The sequence below is a fragment of the Lepidochelys kempii genome, chromosome 3 (genome assembly GCF_965140285.1).
Source record: "Lepidochelys kempii isolate rLepKem1 chromosome 3, rLepKem1.hap1, whole genome shotgun sequence".
NCBI lineage: Eukaryota > Metazoa > Chordata > Testudines > Cheloniidae > Lepidochelys > Lepidochelys kempii.
The window spans coordinates 85,810,462-85,829,591 of record NC_136382.1 but is presented as its reverse complement, the minus strand read 5'-3'; the positions used below and the strand labels follow the sequence as shown (position 1 = coordinate 85,829,591).

At 43.6% G+C, this 19,130-nt stretch overlaps 1 protein-coding gene across 3 annotated transcripts in view; it reads left to right on the top strand.

Moving 5' to 3' along the window:
- The window catches only part of SLC22A16 (solute carrier family 22 member 16), a 67,921-nt gene extending 48,884 nt beyond the window's left edge, over positions 1-19,037 (top strand). For all 3 annotated transcript variants that reach the window (XM_073337041.2, XM_073337044.2, XM_073337042.2), the window contains exons 5-8: positions 959-1,086; positions 1,484-1,593; positions 2,074-2,173; positions 10,683-19,037. In XM_073337041.2, the coding sequence (XP_073193142.1) occupies positions 959-1,086; positions 1,484-1,593; positions 2,074-2,173; positions 10,683-10,865 (521 nt within the window). In that variant the 3' untranslated portion in view covers positions 10,866-19,037. The remainder of the gene's footprint in view (positions 1-958; positions 1,087-1,483; positions 1,594-2,073; positions 2,174-10,682) is intronic.
- Positions 19,038-19,130: the final 93 nt, after the last annotated feature.

Genomic DNA, 19,130 nt, shown 5'->3' with positions numbered 1-19,130 from the left:
GATTTTCTTCACTAATATTTTTAGTCATAATAATATTCGATTATACTGGTAACACTATTAAGCTCATAATTTTAAAGTTTGTTCAAAGTGTGTTTTTTAAATCTAGGGGGCAATGTTTCTTTAATTTAGTCTTTAATTTAATGTGGTTGCAAATTTTCTCTTGACATGATAAAATTGGTCAGCACATATAGGGCCTGATCTAAAGTCTATTTAAGGTCATTGGAAAGATTCCCATTGAGTTTGGTGGACTCTGGATCAGGCTCCAGCCCTGTAAGGGACTTAAGCTCATGCTAGTTTTAAGCATATGAGTAATCACAATAGAGTCAATGTGACTATTCATGTGCTCATAAGCACTTTGCAGGATTGGAATACTAGTGAATTAATTTTAAGTTGCCATATATTATTACATGTTAGTAACTTGACTGTTGTGTTGAAAATAGGAGGCTAATGTTGCTAATATAACTAAGTTGTTATGATACTGTAAATAAATTACTATGTTAGCAAATTTCAAAACTATTTTCTTTGTCTTCTGTGACCCACCTCACAGGGTCCAAGAGCCTGGGCTCCAGCCTGAGCTGCAGTTAAACAGCCCCTTAGCCCAAGCCCAAGTCAGCCTGCGGGTTTTCAACTGCAGTGTGGACGTATCCGTACAGGCCTATCTCCCCATCAGAAGGGCAGCTGCAGCTGCCTTGTGCCTTATAGCCTCTTTCCCTGGTGCATTTCTTATTCCCCACAACCATATTTATGCCAGTGTAAGCCCTCCACTGGCATTTTTGCCACCAGTGGGTTTATCGCAAAATGTTGGTGAAATACATCTTTCACCTAACACCTATATCTTTTAAAACCAGTTTAATCAGTAGACTAAATAAATGCTCATAAAAAGCAAATCAGAATTATTTTAAAGGGCATTTGCAGTCATATTATCATGGTTTAATACCAGATAAATTCATAATGACAGGTGCCGTGGAGCTTCCTGCGTATGTCGTTGCTTGCATTGGGATGGACAAACTAGGAAGGAGAAACACATTGACTCCATTTCTTATATCAAGTGCAGTGATCTGTGTTTTGATTATGCTGATCCCTCAGGTTAGTCACTTACCATTTAAAATATACCTATATTGTGGGGAATGTGAGATATGTTAATGCAACATCTCTTTCTAAGGCCCGAGATTAATTAAATGTAGTTTAGAAATGAAGCTGGAGTTCTTTACAGTAGATTTTCCATATTTCTGTTAAGGGTCCCAAACTAGCATTCCTAGCTCTTAATTAAACAAAGGGTTCGAAATAAGCTGTTCAGTAAACAAAGCCACGTTCAGCCATTATTTATTGGTGGAAATAATCAGGAAAGTATAGAATAGGTATTGCTCACTGTTTACAGAAAGATCACAGTTACGGTCTAAATTTTTCAAAATAAATGAATGGCATTGAATTTGGAATGGTGAAGTTTTCTGGTGCTTTATATATTTGTACTCTCTTTTAATAGGATTTCAGCATATTATCTGTCTTAGCAAATATGGCTGGAAAGTTTACAATTGGTGTTGCATTTGGCCTCATTTACCTTTACACAGCAGAACTGTATCCAACAGTTGTACGGTAAGAACTTTAATGAAAAACACATGGCAAATTATTTTATTTTGCTATTTCTTCCCTTCATTTGTTATACTTTTGGGGCCAAATCCTGTACCCTCTGAAGTCAATGGCAGTGCTCCAAGCGACTGCACTAGTGTAAGATCAGTCTCTTTTCTGTTATAGAATTCTCTGGTTTTGGCTCTGCAGTAAATGCATTTATTTTCTGTTCCCTTCTACATAGACTGGTCCCACTGAGGTACTGGAAAAATGCTCAGTATTCTTAGCATTCAGTTCCCTCTTTCTGAATGTTCATGGTCATTAGGAATATGATTTATACTGAATGCTCAGTATACTTTTTATTCTATTTATAGAAGCAACCAAGGTCACTGTAAGATAAATTTAGATTAACATAACGATATTTTTATAGCATCTCTGCATTTCTAATTAATTGGTATATCTGATCTCACTCTCATTGGGCCTTGTGTCTTCTTGTCTTATCTCCAGGTCACTTGCTGTAGGAAGTGGGAGCATGATGTGTCGTGTCGGGAGCATAGTTGCTCCTTTTTGTGTTTACCTGACGAGTGTTTGGATCTTCATGCCACAGGTACGTGTTTATTTTGATAGTCAAAAAAATTGTTATCCATTTTACTGAGATTTAAAGTTGAAATGTAGATAAGTTCAAAAGGAAAGAGTGTTAAATATTCTCATTCTTAATTTAAATTCTCAGTTTTTTAGCTATATATTTTTAAGAATATGAATCTGAACTCAGGAGTGAGCCTTGAGGCACTGAAATCTTCTGAACAGTTGATATTACATACACTTTAAAGATGACAGACATATCTTATATGCATTGAATACTGGTATAAAATAGTAACTATCTTTTGTACAAGGCCGTACTGTATCATTCATGTAATTTGGAGTAAGTGTCTCATTCCTAAATTGAAAGTGTTGTATTTAGTCAAGATCTTCATTGAGCAACCATCTTTTCTCGTTGCCATCAATCTCCTTTTGAAGAAGCAGAATAGCCTAACACAGATAATGGGGGAGAGAGCAAACGTTAAATCCTGCTGATGACGACAAGATCCTCCATCTCTATCAGTCAAGTGAAACACAGATGCCGTGTTAGATCACATGAGATGAACTGGAGCCCCCTCTATGGAGAACAAGCCTAGCAAATCTAAGCTCTCATTGGACTACCAGCCTAACTATGATCAAAACATCCTGCTGATATGGAGAGCTAAAAAGAATAAGGTCAGAAGCAGCCAAATAGTGGGGCAGTGAGATGTTGAGGAGGTGGCATAGATGGGATAGTAAGAGCATAACCAGGTGAGAAATAACTCAAGAGGTGACTACAGAAGAAAATGATGCTGTCATGATGATCATTAGGACTCTCAACAAACCTTGGATTTAAGAGAGATCTTCTTTTTGTAGAAAAAACAATGAGGAGTCCTTGTGGCACCTTAGAGACTAACACATTTATTTGTGGGTGGCTGCAACCTCATTCCATCATGTGATCCAACAGTCATCTCTAACTTTAACTGTCCCATGAAGATGAGATAGGGCAGTTTCTTTGTAGAAGAAAATGGGCACTTTCTTAGCATTACATGGATTTTGGAGTTCATTTTGCCCAAAATATTTTTAACTGTATAGTTATATTCAGTGCATACAAGTTATCCCCTATTCTCTTTATGAAATCTATTATGTGTGCTGCTCAGAAATTCTACAATTGCTCAATCTTCCTTTTTCAGAAGGATAAGTTTAGGTTCATGTACATAAATGGTGAGAAACCTTATACTGAGGAGTTAAACTGATAATGAGCTTATTTTACCCATTTAACATTTTTTTTAATTTACTTTTACTTCTTTGAAAAAACTTTACAACTCACCTTTAATATCACAGCTTGTATGTGAATTACAGATGTAAAGAAGGTGAAAGCGTATTGGCCTGAATTTTCAACCCAACCTCTCTTCCTGTGTGTGTCTTTTTGCACACACACAGTTGGGTTTTCCTACAAAGGTAGAGTCGTGTCCATTTGATTTTAAAAATATAAAATCTACATTTGTGAATGCTAGAGACTGGTTTGAGAGACTGTCTGAAAACTTGGCCCATTATGTAAGTAACCTCTGTCCAGTTTTTTAGGATTCATTTGTGATGGTGGGGAAACAGAGTAGGAATAAATCAATAAAGTTCCTAACAAGCACTCTTATCACACCAAAGAAATGCACCTAGAAAATACATGAAAAGCAAGATCTGAAGAGCACAGTAATCATGGGAGAACAGTCTCCTTTGACTCTTCTTCCCTTCAGAGTTTTGCTTTTCACTAGCAGTGATAAGGTTTATCTGTTCAGAACTCCTGCACTTAAAACACAGCTGGGGCAAAGTTTAAACATTTGAGAACACTGTAAGTAGCACTGCAAATATTTCAAATATGGATAACTCTCAGTACATTAAAAACACTCACATACAGTGTGAAACTTTGTTACAATAGTGACTGTAAATGTGTGTTTTCATGATAAACTTCTACCATCAGGCATTTGTAAGTTCACTAAAAACTTGCCTTGGGCTGAAGCTTATCATGCAAGGTCTCAGCTAACATACACATTTTGGGGTAAACTATGAACAAAATAGATTAATATTTTGAAATAGACTGACATAGGTTATGTTGATACAGTATATTATTTATGGTACACATCCTATATTCTGTTAAGTTTTTATTGCTACTCATTTTCACCATAACTCATTTGTGGCTCTGTCTCCCAAGAGTAATACAAACCATCCCAAAGAATGCCAATAAATCTTGAAATAATACCCACAGTTGTCTTGTTCATGCCACACATCGTAGAGAATTTGTGGTTTTAAAGTTTAAATTAAGGCCCCAGTTCAGTAAAGCACTTAAGCATGTGCCCTAGTGCCTTGAATATCAAGAGAACTTAGTTAGCAAAAGTGTTTATGGACATGACTAATAGATTTTATTCCATATTTATCATAAAAATTTAAGGCATATAATATGTATGAGACACATCACCGATCTCTGTGTTATATGAATAATAACAATACACAAAAAGGTTTAAAACATTTATTATGAATAACAAAAGACCAGATTGTGATCCCCTCCCCCCCATGCAATCTCACTGGTTTAAATAATAAATTCTACAGCTTGCCATTTAGATGACATTTTAAAAGTCAATTCATTAATCCAGTATCATCCAATTTATTTTTCTATTTTATCCTTTCTAGGAAATACCTCAAAAATACTTTATAGAGAGAGGTAGAGGAAGAGAATGCTTTACAGCTCTGGGTACAGCAGCTCTCATATCAGTAGGGGAAACTGACACATGAGGATGGAATAGAGTAAATAGCTGACAGTAAAGAGGAAGTGAGTATGCTTGTGGAGTAGTTAGAGTAAGGAGGGGAATAGATACATGCAGGGGCAGATTAGCGTATGGGCCCATGGGGCCCATGGCCAGGGGCCCCGGCCAATTGGGGGGCCCCCCCGCAGGATAGCTGGAATTCCACCCCATCCCCTGCTCTTCCTCTCTGCTCACAGGGCCCTACCGCCCTGTTCCTCCTTGTCCTCTTCCTCCTGAGGCCCTGCCCCCTGGCTAGGCCATAAACAGGAGTTGTAGGATGAGCATGTCCCCCCCCCCCCCCCCCCAAGCCCTCCCTTCCATGTGTAGCCTACCCCCAGCCAGTGGCAGCTCTAGCAATTTTGCCGCCCCAAGCAGTTGCCGCTGAATTGCCGCCGTGCCAAGAGTGGCGGAGCTGCCACCCAAAAGCCGCCGTGGCAGGAAAAGTTGTGGAGATGCTGCTGAATTGCCGCCATGGGACACGGACTGCCACCCCATTCTAATTATCGCCCCAAGCACCTGCTTGGAAAGTTGGTTCCTGGAGCCGGCCCTGCCCCCAGCCCCTCTCTTTCCCCCCTCCCTCCTGTGCAGAGCTGCCCCCACACCTCCAGCCCCTCTCCCTTCCATGTGGAGCTGCCCCCCCCAGCCCATCTCCTTCCCCCCTCCCTCCTGTGTGGAGCTGCCCCCCACAACCCCTCTCCTTCCCCTCATTTTACACATTGGTATAGTGAAACACAGAGAGGTTAAGTACATTGCCTACAGTCAAGCACAAAGTGGATCAAGTATCACTGCTAGTTAGAGAACTCAAAAGTCCAGACTGCCAGCCTCCAACTCTTACCAATAGACAATACTGTTTTAATAGAAAACCTCATGTCTCAGCTATTCCAATATTTGGCCCTTAGGCAGAGTTCTCTGGCATAATGCGGTATTACGTGTATAGACAGACGCAGCTGTCCACAGAATCATAGAATGTCAGGGTTGGAAGGGACCTCAGGAGGCAATCTAGTCCAACCCTCTGCTCAAAGCAGGACCAATCCCCAACTAAATCATCCCAGCCAGGGCTTTGTCAAGCCTGACCTTAAAAACCTCAAAGGAAGGACATTCCACCACCTTCCTAGGTAACGCATTCAGTGCTTCACCACCCTCCTAGTGAAAATTTTTTTCCTAATATCCAACCTAAACCTCCCCCACTGTAACTTGAGACCATTACTCCTTGTTCTGTCATCTGCTACCACTGACAACAGTCTAGAGCCATCCTCTTTGGAACCCCCTTTCAGGTAGTTGAAAGCAGCTATCAAATCCCCCCTCATTCTTCTCTTCCGCAGACTAAACAATCCCAGTTCCCTCAGCCTCTCCTCATAAGTCATGTGTTCCAGTCCCCTAATCATTTTTGTTGCCCTCCGCTGGACGCTTTCCAATTTTTCCTCATCCTTCTTGTAGTGTGGGGCCCAAAACTGGACACAGTACTCCAGATGAGGCCTCACCAATGTCAAATAGAGGGGAACGATCACGTCCCTCGATTTGCTGGCAATGCCCCTACATATACATCCCAAAATGCCATTGGCCTTCTTGGCAATAAGGGCACACTGTTGACTCATATCCAGCTTCTCGTCCATTGTAACCCCTACATCCTTTTCTGCAGAACTGCTGCCGAGCCATTCGGTCCCTAGTCTGTAGCGGTGCATGGGATTCTTCCGTCCTAAGTGCAGGACTCTGCACTTGTCCTTGTTGAACCTCATCAGATTTCTTTTGGCCCAATCCTCCAATTTGTCTAGGTCCCTGTGTATCCTATCCCTACCCTTCAGTGTATCTACCTCTCCTCTCAGTTTAGTGTCATCTGCAAACTTGCTGAGGGTGCAATCCACACCATCCTCCAGATCATTTATGAAGATATTGAACAAAACGGGCCCCAGGACCGACCCTTGGGGCACTCCACTTGATACCGGCTGCCAACTAGACATGGAGCCATTGATCACTACCCGTTGAGCCCGACAATCTAGCCAGCTTTCTATCCACCTTATAGTCCATTCATCCAGCCCATACTTCTTTAACTTGCTGGCAAGAATACTGTGGGAGACGGTGTCAAAAGCTTTGCTAAAGTCAAGGAACAACACGTCCACTGCTTTCCCCTTGTCCACAGAGCCAGTTATCTCGTCACAGAAGTCAATTAGATTAGTCAGGCATAACTTGCCCTTGGTGAATCCATGCTGACTGTTCCTGATCACTTTCCTCTCCTCTAAGTGCTTCAGAATTGATTCCTTGAGGACCTGTTCCATGATTTTTCCAGGGACTGAGGTGAGGCTGACTGGTCTGTAGTTCCCAGGATCCTCCTTCTTCCCTTTTTTAAAGATGGGCACTACATTAGCCTTTTTCCAGTCGTCCGGGACTTCCCCCAATCGCCATGAGTTTTCAAAGATAATGGCCAATGGCTCTGCAATCACATCCACCAACTCCTTTAGCACTCTCGGATGCAACGCATCCGGCCCCATGGACTTGTGCACGTCCAGCTTTTCTAAATAGTCCCGAACCACTTCTTTCTCCACAGAGGGCTGGTCACCTCCTCCCCATGCTATCCACACTCACTCACCTGAAACTCAGGTTCCAAAACTACTGTTACAAGTATCAGCGGGGTTATTAATTCAAAACCAAGCAATTTATTGACAAGATGACAACGAGGAGCTGGGGTGCCCGAGAGCAGCGCACGGCCCGTGTCCCTGCCCCCGGGGCATGCCATCCAGGACAGGTGGAGGGTCCAGGGCTCCCCACAGAAGCCCAGGCTCCCTGGGCAGCTTTTACCATGGCTCGATTTCCAGCCTGGCCAAGAGGCAGGGCCATGTGGGGAAGGGAGGAGCAAGGGCAGGGCCCCATGGTGGGATGTGGGGGGAGGGGGCAATGTTCCTTGTGCCCAGGGCCCCAATAAATCTTAATCTGCCTCTGGATAGATGTGCTTAATGGGGGGAAGGGTGAGTATGATTCAGAATGAATTGGAGACTAACTGGAACTGGTTAGTCTAACTGGTGGGATTTCCAAAAGCGTTCAGCACTGACCTACTCCTGTTCCCACTGAAGTGATGGGAGCCTGATTCGCATTTATACTAAGGCTCTTTTGCGCCACAGTGGTCGTATAAAGATGCTTTAAAGTGGGAGTACATTTCATTTACACCCGCTTTCAGCCCTTTGCACTGTGTAAAGAAGCCTTAGTGTAGATGAGAATCAGGCCCTAGAAATTTTACCATTGACGACAGTTTGACCAGGAAAAGGCCAAACCTGAGCGCTTTTGGAAATTCCACCTAACAGTTTTAAGGCAAAATCTAAAAAGAGGCAGTGTCGGAGATTTCCAGACAGTCAATGTGGCAGCACAGGTCAGAATGACTGTTAACTATGGAGAGTTGACTACAGATAAGTGAACAATTTCCAACTGCAAAAGCATCCTTTGGATGCTTTTATAGATCGTGTTATTTTTCTCAAAATTTGTGGTATAACAGTAACATTATGGTGGCTGAAAAAGTGAGGGAGCTGACAGCTCTTTTCAAGGAAAATATTGAAAAATATTAAAGATGGGCTCCAGTAGTTAGTGTATACAATTAAGCCTCCTCTTGAAACACTCTCTCCTATAACTCTGTACCTGCCTGCAGAGACCTCCACCAGTCTGGCCTTCATTCCTACTGTAGTAGTGATGATTGCCCTCTTTTCTAATTCTTCATTGTAGGAATGTAACGGTTTTACTTTCATTGTAGTATGTAGCATTCAACAGTATTTTGCTTAGTTTTTTACTCTTTTAGCTTCTGCACTCAATATGAGTGTAACAGAATTTGTTAGTCTCTTAAGGTGCCACAAGTACTCCTTTTCTTTTTACAGATACAGACTAACATGGCTGCTACTTTGAAACCTTTGAAACAGATATAATTCTGCTTCTCACAGAGGACTGCTTAAGACAATTGGTGGCTCTGGCCCTGAGGGATCATAAACAGCTTGGTGTTTTTAACGGAAAATAACTCTGCCAAGTTACAGCTGAGACTTCAAATTTGAAATCTCTTTTCTGACTTCCAAAGAGCTATTTTCATTTAGAATTAGGGGGTGGTTGCCTGCCAGTGTACCCATATCTGTCTGAAAGTGCTGTGTTATGAAAGTCATAACCACAGCCATTTCATATGTTCTCTCTCATGTTTAGAAGGAAAGTATTAAAAAAAATGGATCAGAGGTTGGGATCAGTACAGAGCAAGTTGAGGACATCACAGTATCAAAATGCACAAAGTAACAGTTATAAAATAGAAAAAGAAGCCTGCGAGAAATGGTGTATTAAAGACATGTATTTACAGAGAAGTAGAGTAAGAGCACAGGGAGCATAATGGGATAAGATTGAAGATTAGTGTGTTAATATCTGTACAATGCTTTGAACATGTTAATTGCTAAGTATTATCATCCTTATCAAGCAATAAAAATTAAAGAAAAGAGAAAACAAGGAAGAATTTTTAAAAGTGCCGATTGTCCAGAGCAGTGGTTTTCAACCTGTGGTCTACAGATTGTATCTAAGGGGACCATGAAAGGTGACTATGAAAATAAAGTTTCAGATCCAAGAAAAGGAATTCCGTTTTTTCTGATGGATCAAAAGTACAGTATGTGAATTCCCCCACCTATAGGTCAAAACCTGGAAGTGTTGTTACCATAGAAGCCCACAGTTCAGCGCCCTTTCTCAGACTGCATCAAATGCCATGCTGAGCACCTGCAATATTTATAGTTGAATTCTGTTCAGCCAGTTTTCAGTCTTAGACTTCTATGGTAGGGGTCTGCAGGCCACAGGTTGAATTTTCACAGGGGTCTAACCATCCATTCAGAATGTTTTAGGGGTCTGCAAATGAAAAAAGGTTGAAAATCACTGGTCCAGAGCAACAAATTGATGGGAAATCTTCTATTGTTCTTTGGGACAGCATCTTCCTGCGTGTGTGCACCTAGCACAGTGGAGCCCGATCCTGACTGTGGCTTTGGCTACTACCACAATAAAATAAAACGATAATAATAATAGTACACACTGAAATCACAGTGTACATATCCAGATCATAGACACAACACACGGGTCAGTTAGAAGCTGGGCCCCCATCAGCTTTCTCTCTCTGACTCAGGACATCATACCTATTCAGAACATTATGCAAGTATGTACTTAAGCATCTTCCTGCATAGGAATGGACTTAAACATGTGCTGAAGTGCTTTCTTTAATCAGGATCTCTATGATCCCAGTTAAGAGATCCTGACCTACAGCTTGCATTGGAGAAAGGTGCTCAAATACTATGATGATAGGTAGAGTAGGTAGACGAAGAGCCAGGTCTACAGCTTCTTTTCCCCCCTCTGTGTGACAGCAGGGAAGTTGTAGTCCAATAAAAATAAATGTAAAATGAATTTAAGCAATCTTACAATTACTTTTAAAATTACTATCTGCTAAAGAGAATAATTTTTCAATGAAGTTGCATGCATTCTATTCACTTCTGCAAAGTTGTTCCTGCTTACGCTGGGGCTGTATTTAGCTCATTGTGTAAAACATTTGACTTGGTCTGTGTTAACTTTGCTGGACAATCTGTCAGTTTATTTATGTATTGATTTTTGTTTTATTTTAGCAATTGCAACAGGGAACATTTAAGACTTTTGATCTTTGGTTTTCATTGAAGTTCACTGTGCTCCCAAATTTTAAAAGTATTTTCGCAAGCAAGACCAATGTTTTCCATGAACCCAAAGACATGTGTAACCCTTACATTAATTATTTATTTCTTCCAGTTGCTTGTTGGAATCATGGCCTTTCTGAGTGGAATGCTAACATTAATGCTCCCAGAAACTCTTGGAAAACCATTGACTAATACTTTGGCAGAAGCTGCAGAACTGGGAACAAACAAGAACAGCTGTTTGGGAAAATCACCCCCCGCCCAGAGTGGTGTAGTGTTAGAAAAGATAGATGCTTAGCCAAAAGTCACACAGCACTGAAGAATAAAGCAACATCAAGATTGCTGTCACCAGTTTTAATCCTCATTAATTCTATAAGACCATTTTATTAGAGCAACCTGATCATGGTTTTAATGCACGCATCTTTTAATTTGTATGCAATCTTGCCTTTTCTAGAGGGAAAATATAAAAATGTCTGGTAGAAAATTTAAAAGGATTTTAGAGCCACTCGCAAACTTAATCATACTTTTAAAAATCTGTTTCATTTGCTTTGACTAGTTAGAGTGATTATTGTTCATTTGGAAAATACCAGGTTTTCCCAGATTCACGTATTTCCTTTCACTGCTGTAGATTTTCTGCAGCTCTGCTTGTAATCTCATCATGAAATCCCCTGTCAATAACTGCCATATTACAACTGACAGACACAGACTTTTGACTTATTAACATGGTAAGCTCAAGCACACAGTACTAATTCAACAGAAAAGGTTCTTAATTACTGTGAAAGGTTAAACAGAAATAAAGATTTCTGTTTTTCAAATTTTCTTCTGGAGAGACTGCCATTGCTAAAAAATGAAAATATTCTATGCAACAGCTTCTGACAAAAAAAATCATTCTCAATTTGCAGAATGTTCAAATAGTATGAATACTATTCATTTTGTTTAATGTCAAATGTATTTTTTGTTATTGATTTAGAGAAAAAACTGCTTTGGGACTCTGTTGAAGTATCAGTAAAGTCTATGTATACAGATAAAATCTGGTATTTTTGAAAACCTTATTCATTCCAAACTGTTACGTTAAATGACCCTTTCCCATTAGTTTCCGTTCAGACCTATCATCAGTTTCTTTATATCATCCGAGGGTAAAACCAACCCCTGTGCAAAGCAACCACACAAGGCTTATGTATCTTTTTAGTGCTCAAAATAGGATTTAAGTAGAGCTTAAGTAGTGCATAGGCCTGTGCAGTGCTGGGCGCTTAGGCTCAGATCCTCAAAAGTATTTAGGTGCCTGATTCCAATAGGAGTTAGGTGCCTAAATACATTTGAAGAGTTGGGCCTTAGTAAATAAGTGATGTATAACTGCTAGCATCAAAATGTTATTTTTTTCATGGACCATCCATTTGTAGCTCCATTTATTCAACACTGTACAGAACCAAATACTAAAAAAAAATTATTTTTGATGGAAGAAACTTATCAACCGTTAGAAATGGATGCAACAGTCACTGATTCCTGCAGATGCCTGTGAAACATCCAGAGCTGGTGCTAGCCCTAAGCAGAAATATTTTTGTTCCCGTCCTCCCCCCCCCCAACACTAAAACAGGCAAGTTCTTATGATAAAAAGTGAATGAGAGCCCCCCTTGAGCTGCTTGGGACCCTACGCAATTGCTTAGTCTGCTTATGCCTAGTGCCGGCTTGAAAACATCCCCCTGTTATATCACTCGTGCTGATACACATGAGTGATGAAGACTGTAGAAAACACTAACAGGGATAGATTGAGGACATCATTTCACTCTAGCTGCTATTTTTTATAATTTTCTATCCCAGCCCTCCCTTTTTAGTCTACTGTAGAGCTAGCCATTTCTTCCATACCTGTGCAGCCTTCCGTATTGTGCATAAAGATTCTACATTCTATGCAAGTAATGGTTTGGACTCTGCTCTCAGTTACATCTGTACAGCTCCTCTGACTTCAGTGAGTTCTGAAAGAAGAATATGATTCAATATCTCTATGCCTCTCTAACAGGAAACAAAGCATCTCTCTTCAGTTACAGCACTGTCCTGGAGTTCAAAGTATAGAATCATAGAATATCAGGGTTGGAAGAGACCTCAGGAGATCATCTAGTCCAACCCCCTGCTCAAAGCAAGACCAACTCCAACTAAATCATCCCAGCCAGGGCTTTGTCAAGCTGGGCCTTAAAAACCTCTAAGGATGGAGATTCCACCACCTCCCTAGATAACCCATTCCAGTGCTTCACCACCCTCCTAGTGAAATAGTGTTTCCTAGTATCCAACCTAGACCTCCACCACTGCAATTTCAGACCATTGCTGCTTGTTCTGTCATCTATCACCACTAAGAACAGCTGAGCTCCATCCTCTTTGGAACCCCCCTTGAGGTAGTTGAAGGCTGATATCAAACCCCCCTCCACTCTTCTGCAGGCTAAACAAGCCCAGTTCCCTCAGCCTCTCCTTGTAAGTCATGTGCCCCAGCCCCCTGATCATTTCTGTTGCCCTCCTCTGGACTCTCTCCAATTTGTCCACATCCTTTCTGTAGTGTGGGGCCCAAACTTGGACGGAGTACTCCAGATGTGGCCTCACCAGTGCTGAATAGAGGGGAATCATCACTTCCCTCGATCTGCTGGCAATACTCCTACTAATGCAGCCCAGTATGCTATTAGCCTTCCTGGCAATGAGGGCACTCTGCTGACTCATATCCAGCTCCTCATCCACTGTAACCCCTAGGTCCTTTTCTTCAGAACTGCTGCTTAGCCAGTCGGTCCCCAGCCTGTAGTGGTGCATGGGATTCTTCCATCCTAAGTGCAGGACTCTGCACTTGTCTTTGTTGAACCTCATCAGATTTCTTTTGGCCCAATCTGTCTAGGTCACACTGGACCCTATCTCTACCCTCCAGCATATGTACCTCTCCCCCCAGCTTAGTGTCATCTGTGAACTTGCTGAGGGTTCAATCCATCCCATCATCCAGATCATTAAAGAAGATGTTGAACAAAACCAGCCCCAGGACTGACCCCTGGGGCACTCCGCTTCATACTGGCTGCCAACTAGACACTGAGCTGTTGATCACTACCCATTGAGCCCAACAATCTAGTCAGCTTTCTATCCACCTTATAGTCAATTCATCCAATCCATACTTTTTTAACTTGCTGGCAAGAATACTGTGGGAGACCGTATCAAAAGCTTTGCTAAACTCAAGATATATCATGTCCACTGCTTTCCCCATATCCACAGAGTCAGTTATCTCATCATAGAAGGCAATCAGGTTGGTCAAGCATGACTTGTCCTTAATGAATCCATATTGACTGTTCCTGGTCACCTTCCTCTCCTCCAGTTCCTTCAAAATGGTTTCCTTGAGGACCTGCTCCATGATTTTTCCAGGGACTGAGGAGAGGCTGACTGGACTGTAGTTCCCTGGGTTCTCCTTCTTCCCTTTTTTAAAGATAGGCACTATATTTGACTTTTTCCAATCATAGAATCATAGAATATCAGGGTTGGAAGGGACCTCAGGAGGTCATCTAGTCCAACCCCCTGCTCAAAGCAGGACCAATCCCCAATTAAATCATCCCAGCCAGGGCTTTGTCACGCCTGACCTTAAAAACTTCTAAGGAAGGAGATTCCACCACCTCCCTAGGTAACGCATTCCAGTGTTTCACCACCCTCCTAGTGAAAAAGCTTTTCCTAATATCCAACCTAAATCTCCCCCACTGCAACTTGAGACCATTACTCCTTGTTCTGTCATCTGCTACCACTGACAACAGTCTAGAGCCATCCTCTTTGGAACCCCCTTTCAGGTAGTTGAAAGCAGCTATCAAATCCCCCCTCATTCTTCTCTTCCGTAGACTAAACAATCCCAGTTCCCTCATTCTCTCCTCATAAGTCATGAGTTCCAGTCCCCTAATAATTTTTGTTGCCCTCCGCTGGACGCTTTCCAATTTTTCCTCATCCTTCTTGTAGTGTGGGGCCCAAAACTGGACACAGTACTCCAGATGAGGCCTCACCAGTGTCGAATAGAGGGGAACGATCACGTCCCTCAATCTGCTGGCAATGCCCCTACTTATGCATCCCGAAATGCCATTGTCCTTCTTGGTAACAAGGGCACACTGTTGACTCATATCCAGCTTCTCATCCACTGTAACCCCTAGGTCCTTTTCTTCAGAACTGCTGCTGAGCCATTCGGTCCCTAGTCTGTAGCGGTACATTGGATTCTTCCGTCCTAAGTGCAGGACTCTGCACTTGTCCTTGTTGAACCTCATCAGATTTCTTTTGGCCCAATCCTCCAATTTGTCTAGGTCCCTGTGTATCCTATCCCTACCCTCCAGTTTATCTATCACTCCTCCCAGTTTAGTGTCATCTGCAAACTTGCTGAGGGTGCAATCCACACCATCCTCCAGATCATTTATGAAGATATTGAACAAAACCGGCCCCAGGACCGACCCTTGGGGCACTCCACTTGATACCGGCTGCCAACTAGACATGGAGCCATTGATCACTACCCGTTGAGCCCGACAATCTAGCCAGCTTTCTATCCACCTTATAGTCCATTCATCCAGCCCATACTTCTTTAACTTGCTGGCAAGCATACTGTGGGAGACGGTGTCAAAAGCTTTGCTAAAGTCAAGGAACAACACGTCCACTGCTTTCCCTTCATCCACAGAACCAGTTATCTCCTCAGAGAAAGCAATTAGATTAGTCAGGCATAACTTGCCCTTGATGAATCCATGCTGACTGTTCCTGATCACTTTCCTCTCCTCTAAGTGCTTCAGAATTGATTCCTTGAGGACTTGTTCCATGATTTTTCCAGGGACTGAGGTGAGGCTGACTGGCCTGTAGTTCCCAGGATCCTCCTCCTTCCCTTTTTTAAAGATGGGCAGTACATTAGCCTTTTTCCAGTCGTCCGGGACTTCCCCCAATCGCCATGAGTTTTCAAATATAATGGCCAATGGCTCTGCAATCACATCCACCAACTCCTTTAGCACTCTCGGATGCAACGCATCCGGCCCCATGGACTTGTGCACGTCCAGCTTTTCTAAATAGTCCCGAACCACTTCTTTCTCCACAGAGGGCTGGTCACCTCCTCCCCATGCTGTGCTGCCCAGTGCAGTAGTCTGGGAGATGACCTTGTTCGTGAAGACAGAGGCAAAAAAAGCATTGAGTACATTAGCTTTTTCCACATTCTCTGTCACTAGGTTGCCTCCCTCATTCAGTAAGGGGCCCACACTTTCCTTGACTTTCTTCTTGTTACTAACATACTTGAAGAAACCCTTCTTGTTACTCTTAACATCTCTTGCTAGCTGCAACTCCAGGTGTGATTTGGCCTTCCTGATTTCACTCCTGCATGCCCGAGCAATATTCTTATACTCATCCCTAGTCATTTGTCCAATCTTCCACTTCTTGTAAGCTTCTTTTTTGTATTTAAGATCAGCAAGGATTTCACTGTTCAGCCAAGCTGGTCGCCTGCCATATTTACTATTCTTTCTACACATCGGGATGGTTTGTCCCTGTAACCTCAATAAGGCTTCTTTAAAATACAGCCAGCTCTCCTGGACTCCTTTCCCCTTCATGTTATTCTCCCAGGGGATCTTGCCCATCTGTTCCCTGAGGGAGTCAAAGTCTGCTTTTTCTGAAGTCCAGGGTCCGTATTCTGCTGCTTTCCCTTCTTCCTTGTGTCAGGATCCTGAACTCGACCATCTCATGGTCACTGCCTCCCAGGTTCCCATCCACTTTTGCTCCCCTACTAATTCTTCCCGGTTTGTGAGCAGCAGGTCAAGAAGAGCTCTGCCCCTAGTTGGTTCCTCCAGCACTTGCACCAGGAAATTGTCCCCTACATTTTCCAAAAACTTCCTGGATTGTCTGTGCACCGCTGTATTGCTCTCCCAGCAGATATCAGGGTGATTGAAGTCTCCCATTATCATCTGGGACCTCCCCCAATCGCCACGAGTTTTCAAAGATGGTGGCCAATGGCTCTGTAATTACATCAGCCAATTCCCTCAGCACCCTCGGATGCATGTGTGACAGGTTCGGTCACAGAGACCACCTTGGGACTGTCACCTAACGTGCTGAAGTTAACTCTGAGCCTAGTTAACTCTGCCAGCTTGGGATTCTAGAACCCTGCCTTGTTGAGCCAGACACGCTAGTCTGCTGCAGCACAGACCCAGGTCTGGTCCACACCCTTAAAGCTGCAGACTTTAACCAAAAACTGCTCAGCGGGTCACCTATCTCCAGCACCCAGACACCCAGCTCCCAATGGGATCCAAACCCCCAATAAATCCGTTCTACTCTGTATAAAGCTTATACAGAGTAAACTCTCTATAACACTGATAGAGAGATATGCACAGCTGTTTGCTCCCCCAGGTATTAATCACTTACTCTGGGTTTGTCAATAAACAAAAGTGATTTTATTAAGTATAAAAAGTAGGATTTAAGTGGTTCCAAGTAATAACAGTCAGAACAAAGTAAGTTACCAAGCAAAATAAAACAAAACACGCAAGTCTAAGCCTAATACATTAAGAAACTGATTACAAGTAAAAATCTCACCCTCAGAGATGTTTCAGTAAGCTTTTTTCACAGAATAGACTCCTTTCTAGTCTGGGCCCAATCCTCTCCACTTGTTAGTTCCAGCAGGCATCTTAGGTGAAAAGCAGGGGGTTTCTCATGACTTGGACCCCCCTTATTCTGCTCCACATCTTTTATAGCTTTGCCACAAGGTGGGAATCCTTTCTCTCCCTCTCCTTCTAAATAGAAAAGTACCAGATTTAGGATGGATTCCGGTATCATGTGGCATGGTCACATGTCCTGAGAGACCCCCAGCTTCCATTCTTCCTGGGCTGGCCTACACATACACAGGAAGGTTTGCAAGTAAACAGAGCCATTTACAGCTGATTGTCCTAGTCAATGGGAACTATCAAGATTCTAAAGCATTAATGGCCCACACGTCGCATAATTACAATAGGACCAGTGGTGAGCTGGAGCCGGTTTGAACTGGTTCGCTGGAACCAGTTGTTAAATTTAGAAGCACTTTTAGAATCGGTTGTCCCATGAGGGACAAAAAGGGCTTCTAAATTTAACAACCGGCCAAAAGTGGCGCCTTAGGCGCCGACTCCGTGGGCGCTCCGGAGCTGGAGCACCCAGGGGAAAATTTGGTGGGTGCAGAGCACCCACTGGCAGCTCCCCTCCCCTCCCCAGCCCCAGCTCACCTCCACTCCACCTCCACCCCTGGTTACACTCCGCCCCGCTCTGCTTCTCTGCCCCGCCCCAGCTTCCCGTGAATCAGCTGTTTGCACGGGAAGCCTGGGCGGGCTGAGAAGCAAGCAGCGTCTTCGTGCTCAGGCCCAAGGAGGCGGAGCGGAGGTGAGCTGGGGCGGGGGAGCATGAGGAGGGCCTCCCACGCCGCAGCAGGTAACCCGGGGTGGGGGGCAGGGGAACTGCTCCCCGCCCCAGCTCACCTCTGCCTCCCTGGGCCTGAGCATGAAGCCACCGCCTGCTTCTAAGCCCTCCCAGGCTTCCCGCGCAAACAGCTGATCCACTGGAAGCCGGCCGGGGGGTGGTGAAGAAACAGAGCAGGACGGCGCATTCAGGGGAGGCAACAGAGGCAAGTTGGGGCCGGGCTTGGGGCGAGGCACCCACCAAATTTTCCCTGTGGGTGCTCCAGCCCCGGAGCACCCACGGAGTCGGCGCCTAAGGCGCCACTTTTGATGTGATCAGTGGGGGGAGCAGGTGCTCCCCCTCAGCTATGCTACCCTGCCCTTAGTAGCCAGAGGGACATGCTGGATACTTCCCCGGAGCCACCCCAGGTAAGCACCGCCGGGACTCCCCACCTCACCCCCGGCAGGTCCCTCTGGCTCTTAGGGGCGGGGCGGGGTGGACACCCACTACAGTGGCTCACAAGACCCTCCTGCCCGGTTCTAAGGGCAGTCAGGGGAGTGGGGTGGATGGGGCAGGGATCCGGGGGGGCAAGGGCGTCAAAGAACACGGGGTTTGGATGGGGCAGGTGTCCCGGGGAGCGGGGGTGGGCCACGACCCCCTCGTGTGGTGAGGAGGGAACAGGTTGTTAAGATTTTGGCAGCTCATCACTGAATAGGACCTCAGAATTATACTTCATAATCCTAGTTTCAGATACAAGAATGATACATTCAGTAGATTATAAGATTTGTAATTATACCTTACAAGAGACCTTTTGCATAAAGCATATTTCAGTTACATCATATTCACACTCATAAGCATATTTCCATAAAACATTATGGAGTGCAATGTCACACCATGGACTTGTGCATGTCCAGCTTTTCTAAATGGTTCTTAACCTATTCTTTCACCACTGAGGGCTGCTCACCTCCTCCCTATACTGTGTTGCCCAGGATAGCAGTGTGGAACCTGACCTTGTCTGTGAAGACCAAGGCAAAAAAAGCATTGAGTACTTTAGCTTTTTCCACATCATCTGTCACTAGGTTTCAGAGTAACAGCCGTGTTAGTCTGTATTCGCAAAAAGAAAAGGAGTACTTGTGGCACCTTAGAGACTAACCAATTTATTTGAGCATAAGCTTTCGTGAGCTACAGCTCAGCTCAT